We start from the raw sequence: 20,508 nt of genomic DNA on the forward strand, positions 1-20,508 counted from the left end.
CTCGCTTATCCCGCCTTTTGGGGGGAGAATAGAATAAAATAAAATAAAAATTGGACTAACACGTCCAAGGTCGACCATCCTCGAAACTGGTTCGACCCGACCAACTCACCCCACCCCGACGAGGGCCGGTTCAGGGACCAGGATGAGCCCATATCGCCGAGGTCGGCCCGGCCTGTGGCCACCTCTAGATAAAATAAAATAAAAATAGGACCATAGAGATACATGTGGCGAGCCTAACATGCAAAGTGCCAATTCCGGATTGGGTCGGGCCGGTTCAGGGTTGAGTAAACTGAGTCGTCCCGCCCCGTGGCCACCTCTATCCTCAAGATTGACTTAAACTACAACATTGTCTTACTCAATCTACAACATTACCCCAGTACCTCAATGACTCTCGCAAATTGTAGGGTAAGGAGTCGAATATAAGCAGCCTTACCCATGTGCTGATGTGTTTAGCAACACGAAGCGTCTTTTTATAAATGACCATAAAAATTGCATCGCAGGACTGTTACTTTACAAGAGAAAAAAGCAGCTTACTCACTTAATAACTGTGATTTTCTCAATGTCCAGAACAATATTTTGGGTTTATTCGTTCTTATTAGTAAGTTACAAATGCCAAATGATGCATTGATGCTATGGTAACCTCAAAAGCCTCTAGTCTAGGGCCGAACATCTAAAAATGAATTCAAAAATAGAAGTGACTGAATGAATATATTTTATATACAAGCAACAAGCCAGCATAAGCAGCAAATTTTTTCTTATTGCTTATCTGATGGTACAACAAAATGAATTCAGAATAAAAATGAGGAATTCCAGTGAAGTTCTACAAAACCCTTCAAAGTATTACTATTACAAAAGCCTTCTTTTAATATTGTGAAGGAAAGCAGATCCATTAAAGAATGGAAGTATATTAGACTCATTAGATGACAGCACCTTGAGACTCATTCATCGGCGCTTGTTCATATCAAACAAGCAAAGGTTTACTAGTCGCTTGTAGGATTCAATGGCTGAGACGGCCCGTCGATCATAGTAAGTTGCCTTCTCAATTTGGCAATATGAGCTTGAACCTACAACAATTAGCGTTAGAGAATAGTCGTTTCCATTGCTGGCAGAAATTAAAGACTAGCTATTGTATATTTGTATGGCTTTCATAGTGCGATGGAACAAGGCCAAACGACTCACTAGTAGGTGTGCTTTTTGCCCTGTGAAGTAGGGGTTAGTCAATGCAATTTTTGAAACACTTTTTATCGTGTCACTCACGAATAGCCTTTCCACTCATTAAGGTAGCGTACATCCATAGGCGGGAGCTTTCCTCATACTAAAGGATAGTCATCACACGAAAATGTGATCTTGTACAGCAGAGGCACATTTAACACACTAGTATCCATGGGGAGATCAATTGGAACTGGAAAGCTAAACAGATATAACAACAGGAGAGTCTTAATTTCAAAACAATTTGAAGTCCGCTTCGATGAATAATTGTGGTAAAATAATGAAAAAAAGATCATAGAGTAGTAACAATAAGCCAACTCTTGCAGAAGTCCTCAAGAAATATATATAAACTGTGATACTTCTTAGACACAAGATGATTTTTGTAAATACTGGACTACTTGTTCAGATTGTCCTGCTTTAAAAGACTGGAAGGAGTTGATTTCTGCCTGAGATAAACCCATATGATAAGATGGTTCCTTGAGTCTTTTTCACTTCTCATACCTTGTGTTGTTCAGAACATGTAAGAGCTTTTTGGAAATATTGGACCCAAATCCGCATATATACTTACACAGTCACACTCCAAAAACAAATGTAATGATGCAAAAGATTGTGAAAGGATTTGGGTATGTCTGAAATAGAAAGGGAGGAAACTACACTCTTGAACCAGCACATTACGAAAAAGTGAGGGTACATAAAGGGAGGAATGCAAGACGAGAGGGAATCGAGTATAGCAGAGAAAAAAGTCTGACAAGTGGAAAGGGAATGAGCTGAATAGGTAGAAACGGGCCTGTAAGGCTGTAAGTATGGGGCTACTGTTATCACTTGCCTTAAACAAGGATCATTTAGCCAGGTCCTTGGACCAATTTATTAAGGATCATAAACAGACACAGCCAAGGTAAAGTTCAACAACGTTCTAATTCCACAGACTTCAGTCCGAGAAAATAATTTATATGTTTAAAGTGTGTGATTGTTCTGTCTAACAATCAACAAACTATAGAGCAGCCGAATTCTAACCTGTTGCCGAGCTGCTGCAAGCTTTAAGAGCTCATCTGCCTCTGAGAAATTTGTGAACCATTGAACAAGATGACTATCTTTTGTGTCCCCCTTTTTTCTCTTATCATTTTCAACAGGCACTGCAAAATTATAAGATCCGATCGTATATATGTATCACTGGCAAAAAAAACTTGGACACGAGAGACTAAAAGAACACACCTGGTACAGGCAAATGGATACCAGTAGATAGTCTTGGAATGTTCACTGCAGGATGATTATGCACACGCGCTATAAATGCATCCGAAGGCTCTGAAAAAATTACCTCATCATATGACTCTACCACAACAGGTTTCTTAGTTGATAATGGGCCAGAGTCATCTTCGGGATACAGCTTCAAATGGTGATATCTGTCAAATTCTTACCGTCATCACCACGAACTAAAAAGAGCATATAAAAATGTAATAGCAACTAAGCCACTCACAAGCTTAATGGCTTATCACAAACATCATTATGGAAATAAAGGGTGATGGCAATCTCGAATTCACCCCATCCACATTCTGATAACTCAAAAGGTGGATACTCGACAACTCTTGTGGGGTTATTGAAACTAGAATGCAATTGGAAAACTGCTCGCTTTACCACTACACCTAAATCCTCATTTGTAGCCCCTCGAACATAAACTGTCCATCTATGAGACTGGTACCTAAGAAATTTATTCCAAAAACACTTTTAGCATTCAAATTCTACAAACAATGTACTAAAGTGCTGCAACGATGCACAAGAAGAACACTCACTCACTGGCCTTTTTGCCAAGCCAAAATGCAATATTTCCATAAGCTATCGGAATACTGACTTCACAATCTTTGAGTTTTTTGTTTGAAACCTGTATGAAATTCGGAAAAATAGTAATTGTACTAAACTACTAATTGAGTGTTAGACATGTAGATTACATAAGAAGCCATATTATGACTATGGCCCTATTTGGTAAACAGCGGATTAATTTCAGCATAAGCAGATTGCAAAAGCAGATTATAAATGGCAGATTTTATCAAAAGGTTTGACTAGCATATTATAATTAGCAAAATTAATTTGAGTGTTTGGTAATTGGCAGATTACAATTAGTATATTGTTACTTTTCTTTGTAAAATGGAGAAAAATTTCCTATTTTACAATATGCTAGGGTAAACAGCATATTGTAAATCAGCATAATGACCCCAAATATGTTGTTTCAATATGCTGTTTACCAAACACTAAAATTAGCATATTGATTGGTTAAACATGCTAAAACCCTTGAATATGCTAAAAATTGGCCAATATGCTGTTTACCAAACAGCGCCTATAGCTTTCATATATATATTCATTTGGTGTATAATACAATCGAATTTGTGCGCTTACCTTCTTCATTTTTTGGTCCATATTCTGGTTACAAAACGATTGTCTCCTTTGAACTGAAACGATGAAACACGAGAATTAAAGGTAGTACAAGATTAATGACAAGAAGAATTAAACAAAACCAAATATAAACCAAATACATTCTTAAAATGATTTGAGAAGCTATTTTGTGCTGTCAGTTCTTTTTTAGCCATAATGTGCTCAATCACACCATACTAATCGGGCTTCTACTGACTGTCAGTTCGAGTTAATCGTGATCAAATGAAGTGCATTGGCTGACTTTCCTATTAGAATTTAAGAACATTCTCAGATACAGAAAACTGATTCTGCAAGGCTGACGACTTGATGCCTGCCTAAATGGGGCTACGATAATTCACATTGGCAACGAATTACTAAAGTAGCATTCAGTAATCCTCGTGCAATTGAGCACCACGTAGCATGTCAAGCCCAAAACGAAGATTACACAATATCTACGTACATGACACCCCCAATTGCAGACAGATGGCACGTACTAACAACTGTGAAGGAGGTCAAAATCTCGGGAATTCTTCAGTCACAATTTATATATCACAAGAAAGCAATGTGTTGCTCCAGTCAAACAGGAGCTTCAATTTATTTACTTTCAATCAAAATTTCCAAATACAATCTCTGTGTTTTCAACATAGGAGTAAGACCGCGTATATACGTCCCCACAAGAGGACCTCTTTCCGCATTGGAGTAACGTTGTCGTGTCTCATATTTTAGTCAGCAATAACCATTGAATTAGATAATTCGCCGGCACTTCTGAAAAAAATGATGCCGAAATTTAATCATCCTTTCTAATTAATCATCATTCTTACACCTACTTAATTACTATCACTCTACTTTATTATCATCAGTACAAATAACCGTTGAAATGAGGATTCATATAATTACAACTACACATAAAATTTACAGTACAGCAGTACAACAACATTACCCCGCAAATTGTGTGGGGTCAGATGTACCTCTGTGTTTCCGATAAAACAGTATCAGCATTAAAATTAAAGACATAACAATCAACTTGAATTACATAATTTCATTAAAATTAAGAAAACTAATTACTAAACACAAAAATGAGAAGTTAAGCTCAAATACCTCAATCAAATATCAATGACTAATCAAACACCTCAAATTAGCCAACTTCTGGAAATCAAACTCCCTACAATTTTCCAAAATATGCATCAAAAAATAAAAAATAAACAGACAAATATTAATAAAGTTTAATGGATAGAAAAAAGGGAATAACCAAAGCAATGAGTAGAGTAATGGGCGGCGAAACAAAGAGGATGAGATGAGATGAGATGAGATGGGCAGAGCGTGTTATTTTTTTAGTAGAAGTATTTTTTGAGGATAAAAGAAGGCAATTATTTATGAAGATAATCCCAACATGCTACTCTCTTGAATCATGAATGAATGAATTCATCAATCATTCTTCCTAGAGCTGATCAAGTGCGGGTCGGCCCGTTCGGCCCAGCCCGTCCAGCCCGCTAAAATAGCGGGCTTGGACAAGAAAAATAAAAAATTAAACGGGCAACGGACAAGAAAACTAGGCCCGCTAGAATAAATGGACGGGCTTGGACTAAAAAAAATTGTCCATGGGCGGCCCGTTAAGCCCGCTATTAAAATTAACCTCATAAAAGTCCTCAAAAACCCTCAATCCTCCGACCTTCTATGCTCATTTCATTTACAATTTGTACACTCTAAACCAATTAAGTAGCGCAAATGAATACTTATACCTTACATATAAGTGGAAGATTGTCGGTATTTACACTTGTCGTATAAAGATTTTTCGAGAATGGACGATATGCTAACGGGATTCTTGTATGTAACCGCTAACAATGCCGCACAAAGACCAAGGCAAAAATGAACTTTTGATGTTTGTAGTAGAACATTATCATGTCAAACTTGTGTTTTTTCCAAAATCTAGTAAACTTATCTTTTGAAAATTAGTATACTTTCTTAAGGGTAAGCTTTAAAGACAATTGTTAAGTTCTAGTGGGATGTAGCGATAACAAACTCGTATTTTAATAGAAACACTAATTTCTGTATTTGATTTTAGTCAGGCCCGCTAGCCGGCCCGCTCGTTTGAAGTGGACGGGTATGGACAGTGGAAATTGGCCCGCTTAGCGGGCTCGGGCTATAAAATAAGGCCCGTCGGACACTTTTTTAGTAGTTGGGCCCGGCCCGTGTCCGGCCCAAGCCCGCTTTTGATCAGCTCTAATTCTTCCAAATGTGTCAACTTTTTTTTTTTTTTTTTTTTTTTTTTTTTTTTTTTAGGAAAACACCCGAAGGGTATTAATATATTAAAGATAAATCATACGCCACCGCAGAGTTCGCAACAGGAGGTAAAATGTTCGACCACACAGTTTTACCAACCACCCTAGGAAAAGGATGAGCTAAAGCATGAGCTAACGAGTTATTAATACGACTCGTATGCGACCAAATTACAGAAAGAAAACTATTTGAAAGCGATAAAATGTCTTCAATAAGTAACAAAAACGAACTCCTCCCGTTACGTTGTGCTTGCAGCGCTTCAACCACCTGAAGGCAGTCACTTTCCACCACGACCTCACGATGTCCACGAGCCTGTGCCTCTTGTAATCCGTCATATACCGCAGCCGCTTCAGCAAACCGAGGATCCCACTCCGAGTTGCGCACCATCGTCATACCCCATAGCACCTCCCCTCGCGCATCCCGACAAACCACTCCCGTGCTTACCCCTTCCTCTTCCTTGACCCCCCACTACTACAAATTTAGGCAACTACAACGCCCCTTTAACAACGATTATTCACGAAAATCACAATAGACGTTGTAGAATGTATGGCGCGAATTTTACTAAAATCAATTACAACGGGTATGGTTATAAAAACCGTTGTTATTATTTTTAACAACGGGTCACACATGCGGAACCGTTGTTAATAATTTGGCGCAAAGTTAGTGAAAAGTAATCACAACGGTTACTTAAGAAACCCGTTGTTAAAACATATTTGACAACGGGTGTTTTTTACAACCGTTGTTAAAACATATTTCACAACGGTTGTTGTTTAATAACCGTTGTCAATACCTTCCATACTATAAACCACACAAATGTAAGTCTGCTGCAGCCACAAAACACAACCCTTAATACACAAACACAAACAAAGCAGACAAACAAACACAAAACACATACACACTCTCTTTCTCTCTTTCTCTATTTCTCTCTTTCTCATCGTCGCTTTATCTTCTCGCCGTCACCGTGATTTCATCGTCTATTACGTTACTCGTATTTATCGGTAAATCTCGCCACACTTTGTTAGTTTCATCGTCATTATTTTCTTTTTCTATTTATTTCTTTTGCATATATGTGTTTTTATCGACCATTATGTTATTTGTTTAAGTATTGTTCGCATAATTAGTTACTAAAACAATGAAGAAGCAAGATGAAGAAGTAAGATAAACATAATTAATATATATATATATATATATATATATATATTTATAAATACATAAATTAAAAAAAAAAATTACATATGTAAAAATGCAATTCTTATATTTTCATGGAGGATCTTATTGTGCTCTATCGTATCCATCCTCTCCTCCTTGGCTATTTGGAGGTTCCGTTCGGCCAGCTTGCTATATCGTCATATAGCCGCAAATCGCTGCTTTTTGCTCCGTCAAGCCATCTTCTTTGGCGTGCTTCAGTGCGGATCGAGCTTCCGCAAGGTAGCTCCTGAAACTTTCCTCAATATGGAGGAACCGGCGGATGAAGTTGTTGTTCTCGATCATGGTAAGAGTCTTTAGGATGAAATCATTCATTTTGTTAGAGTTTTTTGAGTTTGATTTGAAAGATTAAGTAGAGTTTGTTTTAACGATTAGAGTTTGGAGATGAATATATGAGATAATGGAAATGTTAGTTGAGATATGCAATGTATTTATACTAAGCAATGTGTGGGTTGAGTTAATTGCTTTTTAATTAATAAATATGTTAGGAAGTTGTGCCATAATCATCATCATATCTCTCAATAATGCTGCTTCAAATCCTATTACTAACCCTTCTCATTCCATATTATCCGTTCATATGTACAAAGTGATGTCGGTAATAATGCATGCATCGAATTCTAACAGCCGTAATTATGCATGCATCTAGTAATATTTAATTTTTTTTTTTTTTTTTTAAGAACAAACAACAACGGTTATTTTATAACAACCCGTTGTCTTTAGTTATAACAACGGTTTTGTATATTAAAACCCGTTGTTATAACTTTCCCCCCAAAATTGTGTCACACTTTCCACAACGGGTTTTAATACATAAAACCGTGGTTAATAGTTTTAACAACGGTTTCCTTAAGTAAGCCAACCGTTGTTAAAACCTTCTACAACGGACGCTTTAACAACGTCCGCTTTTTTATATAACAACGGTTTTTGACCGTTGTTATAGCCTGTATCTGTAGTAGTGCCCACATCCACATTAATTTTAACATAGCCATTCCTCGCCGTCTTCCACCCGTCATTCCCCCTCTCCTCAGTCCTCATTTCCCTCCTCCTCGGCCTACCTCGTCCACCCTCATCCCCGGTCTCCAACTCCGAAAGAATATCCCTGACCCGACTCGCAATCCTATCCGGTTCTGCCAAAGCCCCGTCAAAAGCCACCTTGTTCCTATGCTCCAAGATCGCCCAACATCCAACCATATATTTCTCTACTTCTCGCACTTCTGCTTCCCGCCATATCCCCTCCACCCAGTCACGAACCTCGCCCACCCCAACCGCTGTAACTCCCTCCTCTGCCTCATCCAAATTAAGAGAGCTCCACACCCACTTTGCCACACTGCAATCTCGGAACAAATGTAAAGATGATTCGGAACTAGAAGTACAGAAATAATAAGAAGAAGACTCACCTCTGACCCGAGCTGCTATGTTGTCCAAGGTTGTCAGAGCTCCACTACACAGCTGCCAAAAGAAAAGCTTGATGTGAGGCCAAACCCGGACTTTCCATAGCCGATTCCACAACCATCTTTCTTTCTCTCAGTTCGACGGACCACCTGTATCAATAGTATCCCCTACCAAGCACGCATACGCCGTCTTAACAGAGTACTCTCCGTCTCTTTCAAGGCTCCAGTACCACGTATCTCTCGGCAAGTTTGGGCTAATGCGGATATTGAGAATTCGGGCTGCTTCGAAAGGCAGGAACATACGCTCCACAGTCTCCTCCCCCCACCCCCTCCCTTGCGGCTTAAGAAGATCAGCGACAATCATCACTTCGTTCCCTGGTCTACACGGGGATATCACCTTGCCACTTTCACTACCTTCGACCCACGCATGTGATAAGTGCATATTTTATACATTTTAACCCCCTATATTAGCTTGATTTTACATGTCTTTAGCACTTATCTTAAGTGTTTTATAGCTAATATTTGCATTTCTAGTTGTTTTGGATGTTTTGACATATTTTGTAGAGAATAAGCTTTTTGGAGCTAAAATACTACAAAGTGCTAGAAATTGCAAGCTTAGAGGAAAGAAGACCAAATGGACTTAGGATTGGATGTTGCATGGACTTTGTACTTCAAGTTGCATGGATTTTTGCATGGGAATTTGTTGGATCAATTAGTGATAGGTAGGAATTTGTCGTCACTTCCCAATCAAAAACAATTTATAAGAACCCAAATTAAGTAGTATAATTAGGGTGTCGAACACGAAGATGGCGGGGGTGTATACTTGGTTTGTTTAAGTCCTATTTTAGCCTAATAATGAAAGAGGTTTGATTTATGATAAACTAAGATGCAAATAAGGAATAAAATTAAACTAAATGCAATTGTAATTGATCAATATGAGAAAGACTAGAGCTTTTGGGTTCACTCGGGTCATTGGGCATGAAACAAGACAAATAAGGGGAATAGGTGATTCAATTAGTCAAGAAATTATGCCTAATGTCTTAGGGCACCTAGAATTCGTTAACCCACTTTCATGTGATTAACTAAAACCCGTCACACACATACACAAAGATCATCCAATAGTCTACACACCAAGATTGTTCATCCATTAGTATAGACACCAAGACAACTAAACATGTGAGAAAATACTCAAACTTTCATAGAAAGAATTCTACAAACACTTCATGTGCAAGAAAGTGACAACCAATAAAACACCCTATTCCTTATAATTCTAACCCAAAATCGTACCCATTATAGACCCGAGATCCCCCTAAGCCCTAGAGGAGAACTACTCACACATGTTTAAGGATGAAAAACTAACAATAAAATGGAACAAAATACAAACAAGTATGGTAAACATAATAAAAATAGAAACTTTGAATGAAAACATTAAGTAAAGAACATAAATGTAAACAAATGAAAATAAATGCAAACAAAAGGTGAGAATTGTACCAACAAAGAGGAAAGTAACAATCTTGGGCAATAATGGAAGAATGAATTTCTTCTAATCTTCAAATACAACCCAAAATACTAATAGTATACTAATGAGAAAGGAAGAACTTGCATAAACAAAGGAAGATTTAAACTAATAACTAAAGAAAGATTACAACTTTTTATTGAGTGAAAATGAGGGAGGAAATATTAGGGTTCTACAATATTTGAGAGGAGAGAATTAACTAGTCTAATTTTCTATTCTCCTTGGTAAGGTGTTCTAATATAAGGTGTGTTGTAGTCTCCTTTTTTATACTAGTCTAATCTAATAATACCACTAATAATATTAATACAACTAATAATAATAATAACAATAATAATTCCCCTTTTAAATTGTGTCACACGACACACACTTCAACCCAAAGAAAACAAAGCTTCCTTTGTCTTTTACTGCCAAAAGCCAAAACACCTTCCTCAAGAATTGTACCCGACCGGGTAACATTACACCCGACCGGGCATCACCTTCACCCGACCGGGCATACTTGACTCCCTCGGCTGCAATATTCACCCGGCAGCTGCAATTAAAATCCCCTTCTTGATTTCTTCTTCCTTTTTCCTTAAAAGCATCGACTGCAATTCAACTCGGGTTTCGATGCCGCGTTTGAATCATTGTGATGCTGCTGTGCTGCGAATTGAAGTCGATTGGTGCTCGAATCTGGGTTGCTCAATCAAATTGAGATCGGTTCTGGGTTAATGCAGGGAAGAGGAGCACGGGTTGGTGGTTGAGCTGGTGGTTGCGACGGAGATGAAGGTGAGTACGGTGGATGAATGATGGAGTATATGGGACGGAGATTTCTGGGTTGAGGTCGAGTGAATGGTGATTGAATGGTGGTGGATTTGTGGGTGAATTGGAGATGGAGCAGCAGCTTATGTCGGATTCGGTGTTGGTGGAGATGCTGGTGAATGCGAGATGTGGTTGTCGCGGGTTATTGTTGTTGTTGGGTGCTCGACTGACTGTGGTGGCAGAGCACGGTGGCTGTCGAATTTAATGGTGATGAAGATTATGAATGATGGTGGAGGGTTTGAAGGTGGTTATTAATGGAGGTGAGTTTATGGGTATATGATGGAGGTGAATTAATGGTGAGTGAAGGTGGGTGATGGTGAAATGAAATGGTGTGAATGGTGGTAATGATTGATGAATGGTGGAAGGTTGATGATGCAGGTACGAAATGTTGTTGCTCTGTTGCTAAAGTCAAGAGTTGACTTTGCTTATGTGGATCTTTCCATCACCTTCCTTTGACTCTACCTTGACCCGTCTTATTTTCGTCTCGATCCAACTTGTTCCTTAATTTCCGTCTCAAATTGCGCTTGACTCGAATCCCCTCTTTATTATTCCGCCTTCCCTACACATTAAATTAATATAATAATAATAATAATACTAATATTATACATAAACACAATTAATTATTAATTATAAACTAATACGACTAATTATTATAAATTAGTAATCAAATGAGCTTTTTAGACATTTAAGCACACGAAATCGAGTCGGAATAAGTTATAAATGCGGGGTAAAATACGACTAAAATGCTACTTATCAATTAGCAAAATACAAATGTGATCAAATATCCAAGTCAAGCCCAAATTGCAAGTCAAAAGTCAAGGGGAAAGCATGGGATTCCAAAAGTTCTTAAGATGCCAAATGCAAGCATTAACCGGGTGATGAATTTACGTTTCCTTCTCCTCTCCTATAAATATGAGAGGTATTCCGAGGTTTAGGGCATCTCATTTTTCACGTCCAAGTATACTTACAATAGCCTCAAGCATTATAATTTCTCTCATTAGTTTTCTCATTTTAGTTTACAATTAGTTACGCATTCCATTAGTTAATCTTTCAACATTTTGTACTTCAAGATATTCTCAAGCATTTGATATTCAAGCTTTTGGTTATTTGTTATTTGTTCTTCCATATAAGTTCTCATTTATAAGGTATTTCTAATTTCAAGTTTGCAATTTACATTATTATTTTAGTTACCACATAGTTATTATAATCAAGCATTTCATTTTACATTAGCATTAATCCTTTCACATGTTATATCATCTAATTTACATAAATCAAACAACCATGTTTAACATCTCTTATAATTTAGTTTGCAATTTACAATTTAGTATGAGTAGCTAAATTTCCTAGTCTAAAGGCTAGGGGAGCCATGCAAAATCAAATGTATAACATGTTTAAATAAGTTTATAATAAATATTGTTCAATTGTTTCCATCACATGTTTGCATTGTTACGTTTAATCTTTGATTATCGGCCGTAGTCGTAGATTAAATTTGTTTATTCGTTCTAAAGTCGAGAGGCACGGAATTGAATTAGACTAAGCATGTGTGGTAGGACGACCTAGTCATGGACGAGAGTTTTTCTAGGACCCGGTCTATGGTTGATACTAATGCCGTAAGGTGGGTATCTCTAAGCCTAAACAATTGACAAAATTATTAGTACCAAATTTATCATGTTCATATGTTTACCTTTGCATGAGTGACCCGAACCCTTTAGACTCATTTTTATTATATTATTTACATCGTAATTTTTATTAATCATCAACCAAACAAACCAAACCCAAAATAGAAGTCGACCTTGATAAAAATCTACCCATAGCAATTCACGACGTAATTTCCGTTTCCTTGTGTTCGACCCCTATTACTACATTAATTCGTGTCTAGGGAATTTATCTTTGCATAGGTACGCGATAAGTCTATCAAATTTTGGCGCCATTGCCGGGGAAACGGTTTTATTGCATTTTGAATTGTCGATTTTTATCTTGTTTTCCTTTGTCTTGGGGAACACTTGTTCCTTGAGACCGCTACTTATCACTTCTCTAGAAATTGTTGTCTTATGCCCAGGTCCTCACGCAAGGGAGAATTGCTTTCACCGGATTCCGATCCCGAGAGAACCTTTAGGAGGAGACGACGTTTTTGGAAGGAAGTGAAAGAGGTCTCTTCTCCCGTACAAGCCGAAAGTGCTAGAAAGTCTTAGTTAGACGATCTAGAAGCCCTTGAAGAGGAGGAGTTTTCAAGTTCATCATCTCCACCACCATCACCATCTACTACCAAAAAGATGGTGAAACTTTCCGATCACTCAAAGCTCACCGCGGCCATGCTTCCGGCCGAAATCACAACTACTCAAATCACCGCGCCGGATTTCGAGATCAAACCGGCTTTCATTAGCCTTGTGGAGAGGAATCAATTTGGGGGAAGTCCTTTGGAGGATCCCAATTTGCATGTGCAAAACTTTTGTGACTATTGCTCCATGATCCGTCAAACGGGCGTCACTCAAGCCCAAATAAGGGAAATACTTTTCCCTTTCTCATTGAAGGACAAGGCCAAGCTTTGGATCAATAGCCTTGACCGCACCGCCATGGGAATCACCAATTGGGAGACTTTGGCTCTAGCCTTCTATCAAAAGTTTTTTCCACCCGAGAAAACTCAAACTTTGAGGAGCCAAATTACCGGATTCCGTCAACAAGTTCTTGAGAGCTTATATAAGGCTTGGGAGAGGTACAAAGAGCTTCAAAGACAATGCCCACATCATGAGCTAGATGATTGGTTTCTAGCAATAACATTCTACAATGGATGTTGTGCCGAGTCCAGAAGGATTCTTGATTCCGCCAACAATGGACGGTTTGATCAAATTGACACCGACCTTGCCCATGCCACGATCGAATTTATGGCGGTCCATGATGCCCAATATGTCAATTCCTGAGTTGTGCCATCCAAAGGTAAAGAAAAATCCTCCAACAACTCCGTTTTGCTAGCTCAAATTGCTTTGCTCCAACAACAATTGGCGGAAAGGGATGCTAGAGATTCCGTTCAACAAGTCAATGCTATGTCTTCAACAAGCCAAATCGTTGTGTGTGATGGTTGCGGAGGTGCGGGTCATTATGCCGCTCATTGCCAAGCTCTTATTGAAGAGGTAAATGCCTTTCTAGCTTTAAGACAAAATACTTATCCACCGGGCACATTCTCAAACACATATAACCCAAATTCAAGATTTCACCCAAATATGTCTTATAGAAGCAACAATGTGCTAAATCCTCAACCACAACCCCCACCACAACAAAATGTCTATGTCCCTCAACAACAAAAATATGTCCCTCCACCGGGTTATCAAAATCAACAAAGGCCCCCACAAAACAATTTCCAACAAAATCAATCTCCACCACAAAATGCCCAACAAAACAACCAAGAGGGAGGTAAGCTTGAGGGCTTGATAGTCCGTATGCAAAAGGAATTGTTGGCTCAAATCCAAAAGAATGAGCAAGCTCAAAATGCCGCAATCAAAATGTTGGAGCAACAAATGGCTCAGTTGGCCTCATCTAGCTCTTCAAGGAAATCGGGTCAACTACCCCCTCAAGGTGAGCAACCATATGCTACCCTTAATGCTATCTCCTTAAGAAGTGGTACAAAATATGATGGTCCATCCATGCCCAAAGATGATGAGGAGGTGCTTGTTGAGTTGGAGGTTTCTCCAAATGATAAGGAAATTGAAGAAAGTCCCAAGAAAGTGGATGATCCACTTGTTGTTGAGAAAGTCAAGGAAGTGGAGGATGCTCCTCCAAAGAAAGATGTTGAAGCAAAGATTCCGGAAAAAGTCAAAGTGCCATTTCCTCATAGATTGGCAAAGCATAAAAAGAATTCTCAATTCGGTAAATTCATGGAAGTTGTGAAGAATCTACAGGTAACCATTCCTTTTACCGAATTAATCACTCAAATTCCATCTTACACTAAGTTCATGAAAGACATTTTAACTAAGAAGAGGATTTTTGATGAGGTTGAAACAATAGCTCTCACCGCCGAGGTGAGTGCTCTTTTGCAAAAAAAGTCCCCTCCTAAGTTAAAAGATCCCGGTAGCTTTTCTATTCCATGCATAATTGGCACCTACCAAATTGATAAAGCTTTATGCGATTTAGGTGCTAGTGTGAGTATAATACCTTACTCTATTTGTGCTAAGCTTAATATGGGAGTCTTAAAATGCACTAGTGTCACATTGCAAATGGCGGACCGTTCTATAAAACGCCCTTTGGGAGTTTTGGAGGATGTTCCCGTTAACGTTGGTAAATTTTTCATTCCGGTTGATTTTATTGTTCTTGACATGGCCGAAGATGCCCAAATCCCAATCATTTTGGGAAGACATTCTTACATAACGCGGGTGCGTTAATTAATGTCAAGAACGGTAAAATTACATTGGAAGTGGGTGACGATAAGGTCACATATAATTTGAATAGTGCCATGAAGAGTCCAATTATAGAAGAGTCTTGTTATTCTATTGACATTTTGGATGTTGTTGACATTGTTATAGAAGACTCTATCCCTCGATCTTTATCTAAAGATCCCTTGGAGGCACTCTTGCTTTTAGAATCATTTGCAGGTGATGATGAGAGTGGAAATGAGGAGATTGATACTTTGGAGCAAGAATTGGATGGATAGGAGCTATCATTGGAGGAGAGCTCACACTTTATAGGCTTGGTTGCTACACCTCAAGATCTTGAGGTACAAAAACCCGAGCTTAAGCCCCTTCCTTCCAATTTGAAGTATGCTTTTCTAGATGATGAGGGGATGTGTCCGGTAATCGTTAATGTTAAATTAGATGTGAGTCAATTAGCTAAATTGTTTCATGTCTTAAGGTCTCACAAGAAAACCATTGGTTATAAACTTGACGATTTAAAAGGCATAAGTCCCGAATTTTGCATGCACCGAATTAATCTTAAGGAAGATCATAAACCATGTGTCCAAGGTCAAAGAGGACTAAATCCTAACATGCAAGAAGTGGTAAAAAAGGAAGTGCTTAAATTGTTAGATGCGGGAATTATCTATGCGATTTCCGATTCTAAATAGGTGAGTCCGGTCCAAGTGGTTCCTAAGAAAGGAGGAACCACCGTAGTCAAAAATGATAAAAATGAGTTAATTCCAACTAGAATTGTGACGGGTTGGAGAATGTGCATTGATTATAGGAGGCTAAATCTAGCCACCAAGAAAGACCACTACCCATTACCTTTTATTGACCAAATGTTGGAAAGGTTGGCATGTCACAAATACTTTTCTTATCTAGATGGTTATTCCGGGTTCTTTCAAATACCCATTCACCCGGATGACCAAGAGAAGACCACGTTTACATGTCCCTATGGTACATTTGCCTACCGTAGAATGCCTTTTGGTCTTTGTTATGTCCCCGCCACTTTCCAACGTTGCATGATAAGCATCTTTTCCGACTACATTGAGTCTATCATGGAGGTGTTTATGAATGATTTTAGCGTCTATGGTTCTTCTTTTGATGCTTGCTTGACTAACTTGTCCAAAGTTTTGAAGCGTTGTGAAGAAGTTGATTTGGTGTTGAATTGGGAAAAGTGCCACTTCATGGTAAATGAAGGAGTGGTGCTTGGTCATATTGTTTCGGAAAGAGGAATTGAAGTGGACCGTGATAAGGTCCAAGTTATTGAGCAACTACCCCCACCGGTAAATGTGAAGAGTGTAAGGAGTTTCTTAGGCCATGTGGGTTTCTACGCCGTTTTATTAAAGATTTTTCCAAGATTGCCAAACCCCTTACGGAGCTTCTTTTAAAATATGCTCCCTTTGTGTTTACTAACGATTCTCTTGAGTCTTTTAATAGGATCAAGAAGGCTTTGATTTCCGCACCTATCATCCAATCACCGGATTGGAACTTGCCATTCAAACTCATGTGTGATGCAAGTGACTATGTGGTAGGTGCCGTGCTAGGACAAAGAAAGGACAAGGTTCTCCATGCTATCTACTACGCTAGCAAAACCTTGGATGCGGCTCAAATCAATTATGCCACCACGGAGAAAGCGCTACTTGCCATTGTTTATGCCTTAGACAAATTCCGCTCTTACTTGATTGGTTCCAAAGTCATTGTTCATACTGATCATGCCGCATTGAAGCATCTCCTAGCCAAACAAGAAGCTAAGTCAAGGTTGATACGATGGATCTTGCTCTTGCAAGAATTTGATCTTGAGATTAAAGACAAGAAGGGGGCCGAAAATGTTGTTGCCGATCATTTATCCCGTTTGAGGTTCAATGATGGAGGTATTGAGTTACCTATCGATGATTCCTTCGCCGACGATGTTCTAATGATGTTGGAAGCCAATACTCCTTTGTATGCCGACATAGCCAACTACCTAGTTGGGAGAAAGTTGCCACCCAACCTTTTATATCAACAAAGGAAGAAGTTCTTACATGATGCCAAGTTCTTCCTCTGGGATGATCCACATTTGTTCAAGCATTGCTCCAATGGGCTATTCCGGAGATGTATCCCATATTGGGATGTGAAAGGGGTGCTAAAAGGATGTCATTCTTCTCCTTATGGTGGTCATCATGGACCATCCAAGACCGTTGCAAAGGTGTTGCAATCTAGCTTCTATTGGCCAACTATGTTCCAAGATGCCAAAAATTTCATGATGGCTTGTGATGCTTGCCAAAGGATGGGCTCCATATCAAGAAGGCACGAGATGCCTCTAAATGGTATCTTGGAAGTAGAAGTGTTCGATGTTTGGGGCATAGATTATCAAGGACCGTTTCCTTCCTCAAAAGGGAATCGGTATATTTTGGTTGCCGTTGATTATGTCTCTAAATGGGTAGAGGCAATTGCTACTCCTACCAATGATGCTCGCAACGTGATTAACTTGTTCAAGAAGATCATATTCCCAAGGTTCAGTGTTCCAAGAGCAATCATTAGTGATCGTGGTACTCATTTCGGTGAGAAACAACTTGATGCTTTGTTGGAAAAATATGGTGTCTATCATAGAAAAGGATTGGCTTATCCTCCCTAAACTAGTGGCCAAGTGGAGGTTTCCAACCGTGAGATCAAGTCCATACTTGAAAAAGTTGTTGCCAAATCACGAAAGGATTGGAGTATGTGTAATACTCGGGAATTGTAGGAACGCTGTTGACCTATCTTGTTGACCAAACAGACCTTAGGGATGATTGGGTGAGGGATCAGACTGGTAAAAAGGGGGCGTATAAGTCAGTCACTCGACCTAGCGGAGGCCACTCGGCCGAGTATCACCAATACTCGACCGAGTGGAGTCTACTCGGCCGAGTATTCCTATACTCGACCGAGTATGGCTGCGGATGACGTATTATTATAAATGCGTGTTCGCGAGATTCATTTCTATTTTCTCATTTTTCCTCGACAGTTTCTCTTCTCTAACCCTAGACCTTTACCTTACTCAATCACTCCATAGCCTTATGCCTCTAAGGAGTTAGCCTAACCCTACCATGGGAACGTCGGGACTCGCGGAGCGAGGAGATCGTGAATGGTGGTTGTCTATGTCGTCACCGATGAGCAAGGTTAGGTAAGTTGCTGCCTTGTGTTCGTTTATATGATTATTTGAGTATAGTTGTGTAATAGGATATGGTTATAAATGTTAGGGTGCTTATTGGAATTGTGCGTGGCTCTAGATGGAAGTCTTTCATGCCTTGTTATGAGGTAGGGTCTCCCTACTCAGTCTAATGTTAATTGAATTGAATTCTATGATTGTATTGTGAATATTGGCTATCCGCTGATCCTTGGAGTATAGTGGTTGTGGTGGTGTTGACGTTGTCAGGTGACAGCTGTGTTGTTGTGATTGAGATCGTGGTGGAGTCACTTGCGGGAGTGGCTTCACACCCTAGTTCGCCCTCCGTGGAACCCGCCACGGGAGGGGATGTGCACATTAAGGGACAGGGACTGATAGTCGCTCGTGAGGAGCTGGACTAGGTGGGGATGGGCTGCGGTCACCCACTGGCGGCGTGGATTATCTGTTGCGATGGGTAATCTGGCAGGACTACACACTCTGTGTGTAGTCGGTGTGTATACGAGGTGGTGAGTTGGGATAGCGGATGATCAGCTATTTACTTATTGTCTTATTTCATATTTGTTTGGTCAGTACTGACCCCGTGTTGTTTTGTGGTATCTGCGGTGATCCATTCGGGGATGGTGAGCAGTTGACTTAGCAGGTATTGTTGATTACTGCTGCTGGGATTGGAGGGATCGAGTCATCACGCTACTGGTCTAGAGATGTAGAATCACAAGTGTTGTAGTTGAGATGTATTGCTTTTAGGAACTTGTATAGAATGGTTTGAAATAGATTCTTTAATGATATAATATTGTTCTCATATTGTCTAATTTGATCTACCTCCTCGGGAAACCGAGATGGTGACACCGTCATATACTGGAATGGTCCTTGGTAAGGCGTTCTGGTGTACGGGGGTGTTACAAAGTGGTATCAGAGCCGACGATTTTGGAACCTGAACCAACGAAATTAATGAACATAGGGTGTCAATTAAAATGAACCTGGTGCATGTACGTTGGGAGCCCCAGCCGATGCTAGATTTTGGGTGAGTAGGCGCCCTCATTTCAAAATCATGGCCCCATCGGACTTAAGCCAGACACGGGAAAAAGGGTAGCTAGTGTGAGTCGTGGGTTGCTAAGTGTTGCGTGCTGTGTGATATGTGTTAGTTAAATGTGTAGAAAAGTGGAAGTGAATGTAGAATTATTGCAATGTGTGATCGATAACAACTTAATCAATTTGTTTCGTTTGGGACGTGTTAGGTGTGGCGTTATTGTGTTACAAATGTGAATAGGGTGTATGTTTGGTGATTAGCAGAAGTGGAAATGATGTGATATAGATCTAAACCTGATTATTATCGTAATTAGATTGTGACATGTGTCGTATGGGTACAGTAAAATAGTTTCTGTATATAGTGAGGGATAAAGTGGAAGGAATGATTGTGTAGAGATGAATGTGCAGATACATGTGTTGTTGTGTGTTTATGTGGTAGAAATCAACTTTAATTGTGACGAGCCGGAATCCCGGAACTCCGAACGATGTTATTTGGTTTTGCAGGAACGGTGAAAAGTTACGACTCCTTCCTTATTTCGAATATTGGAATGAGTAGATGCGAGTACTCGACCGAGTGGACCAAACTCGGCCGAGTGCCCATTTTGTTAGGATAAAAATCGATTCTGTTCTTCAAAACTCGACCGAGTAATAAAGGTACTCGACCGAGTAATGCACACTCGGCCGAGTATCCTAAACACTCGACCGAGTAGTGAACACTCGGCCGAGTATTCCAAACACTCGACCGAGTGTCGCTGTAGCAAGCCAATTTCGGGTTATACAAAAACCCTACTCTCGGGCCTTTTCTTCCTTATTTCCGCCTCCCTCTTCCTCTTTTCTTCTCTCTAAAACTCCATACTCCTCTTTTCTCAAGCTTTTGGGTGAAATCTTGGTGCCACACTTGTTCTTAATTGCCCTAAGTCAGTTTAAGGTAAGATCTAAACTCAAATTCCTTGATTGTTTTCAAAGACTTTGTGGATTAACATGCTAAATTTCAATTTCCGGTTAAAAACAATCGAAATTCTGTCTTAAACCTCTTGATTTTCGAATTTGACCACACATAGAACTTGTATATAATTTGGTTGATTTATTCCATGAAGTAAAAATTCAATGTTGAGTTCTAGGGTTAGCAAAAACGAATTCTTTTGTTGTGGAACATCA

At 39.4% G+C, this 20,508-nt stretch overlaps 1 protein-coding gene and 1 non-coding gene across 2 annotated transcripts in view; both read right to left on the reverse strand.

The window, feature by feature from the left end:
* Window positions 1–790: 790 nt before the first annotated feature.
* LOC141601759 (transcription initiation factor TFIID subunit 14b-like) overlaps window positions 791–20,508 on the reverse strand; it is a 35,594-nt gene continuing 15,876 nt past the window's right edge. The window contains exons 2-9 of the mRNA XM_074422065.1: window positions 4,862–5,056; window positions 4,711–4,774; window positions 3,598–3,650; window positions 2,997–3,085; window positions 2,684–2,905; window positions 2,422–2,609; window positions 2,224–2,342; window positions 791–1,064 (exon numbers count right to left, since the gene is read on the reverse strand). Of these exons, the coding sequence (XP_074278166.1) occupies window positions 981–1,064; window positions 2,224–2,342; window positions 2,422–2,609; window positions 2,684–2,905; window positions 2,997–3,085; window positions 3,598–3,618 (723 nt within the window). The 5' untranslated portion in view covers window positions 3,619–3,650; window positions 4,711–4,774; window positions 4,862–5,056 and the 3' untranslated portion in view covers window positions 791–980. The remainder of the gene's footprint in view (window positions 1,065–2,223; window positions 2,343–2,421; window positions 2,610–2,683; window positions 2,906–2,996; window positions 3,086–3,597; window positions 3,651–4,710; window positions 4,775–4,861; window positions 5,057–20,508) is intronic.
* Window positions 13,443–13,549, reverse strand: LOC141619315 (small nucleolar RNA R71). The gene has a single exon (XR_012531661.1). It is a non-coding gene; the product is annotated as a small nucleolar RNA R71 (small nucleolar RNA).

This window comes from Silene latifolia, chromosome 1 (assembly GCF_048544455.1).
Source record: "Silene latifolia isolate original U9 population chromosome 1, ASM4854445v1, whole genome shotgun sequence".
Classification (NCBI taxonomy): Eukaryota; Viridiplantae; Streptophyta; class Magnoliopsida; order Caryophyllales; family Caryophyllaceae; genus Silene; species Silene latifolia.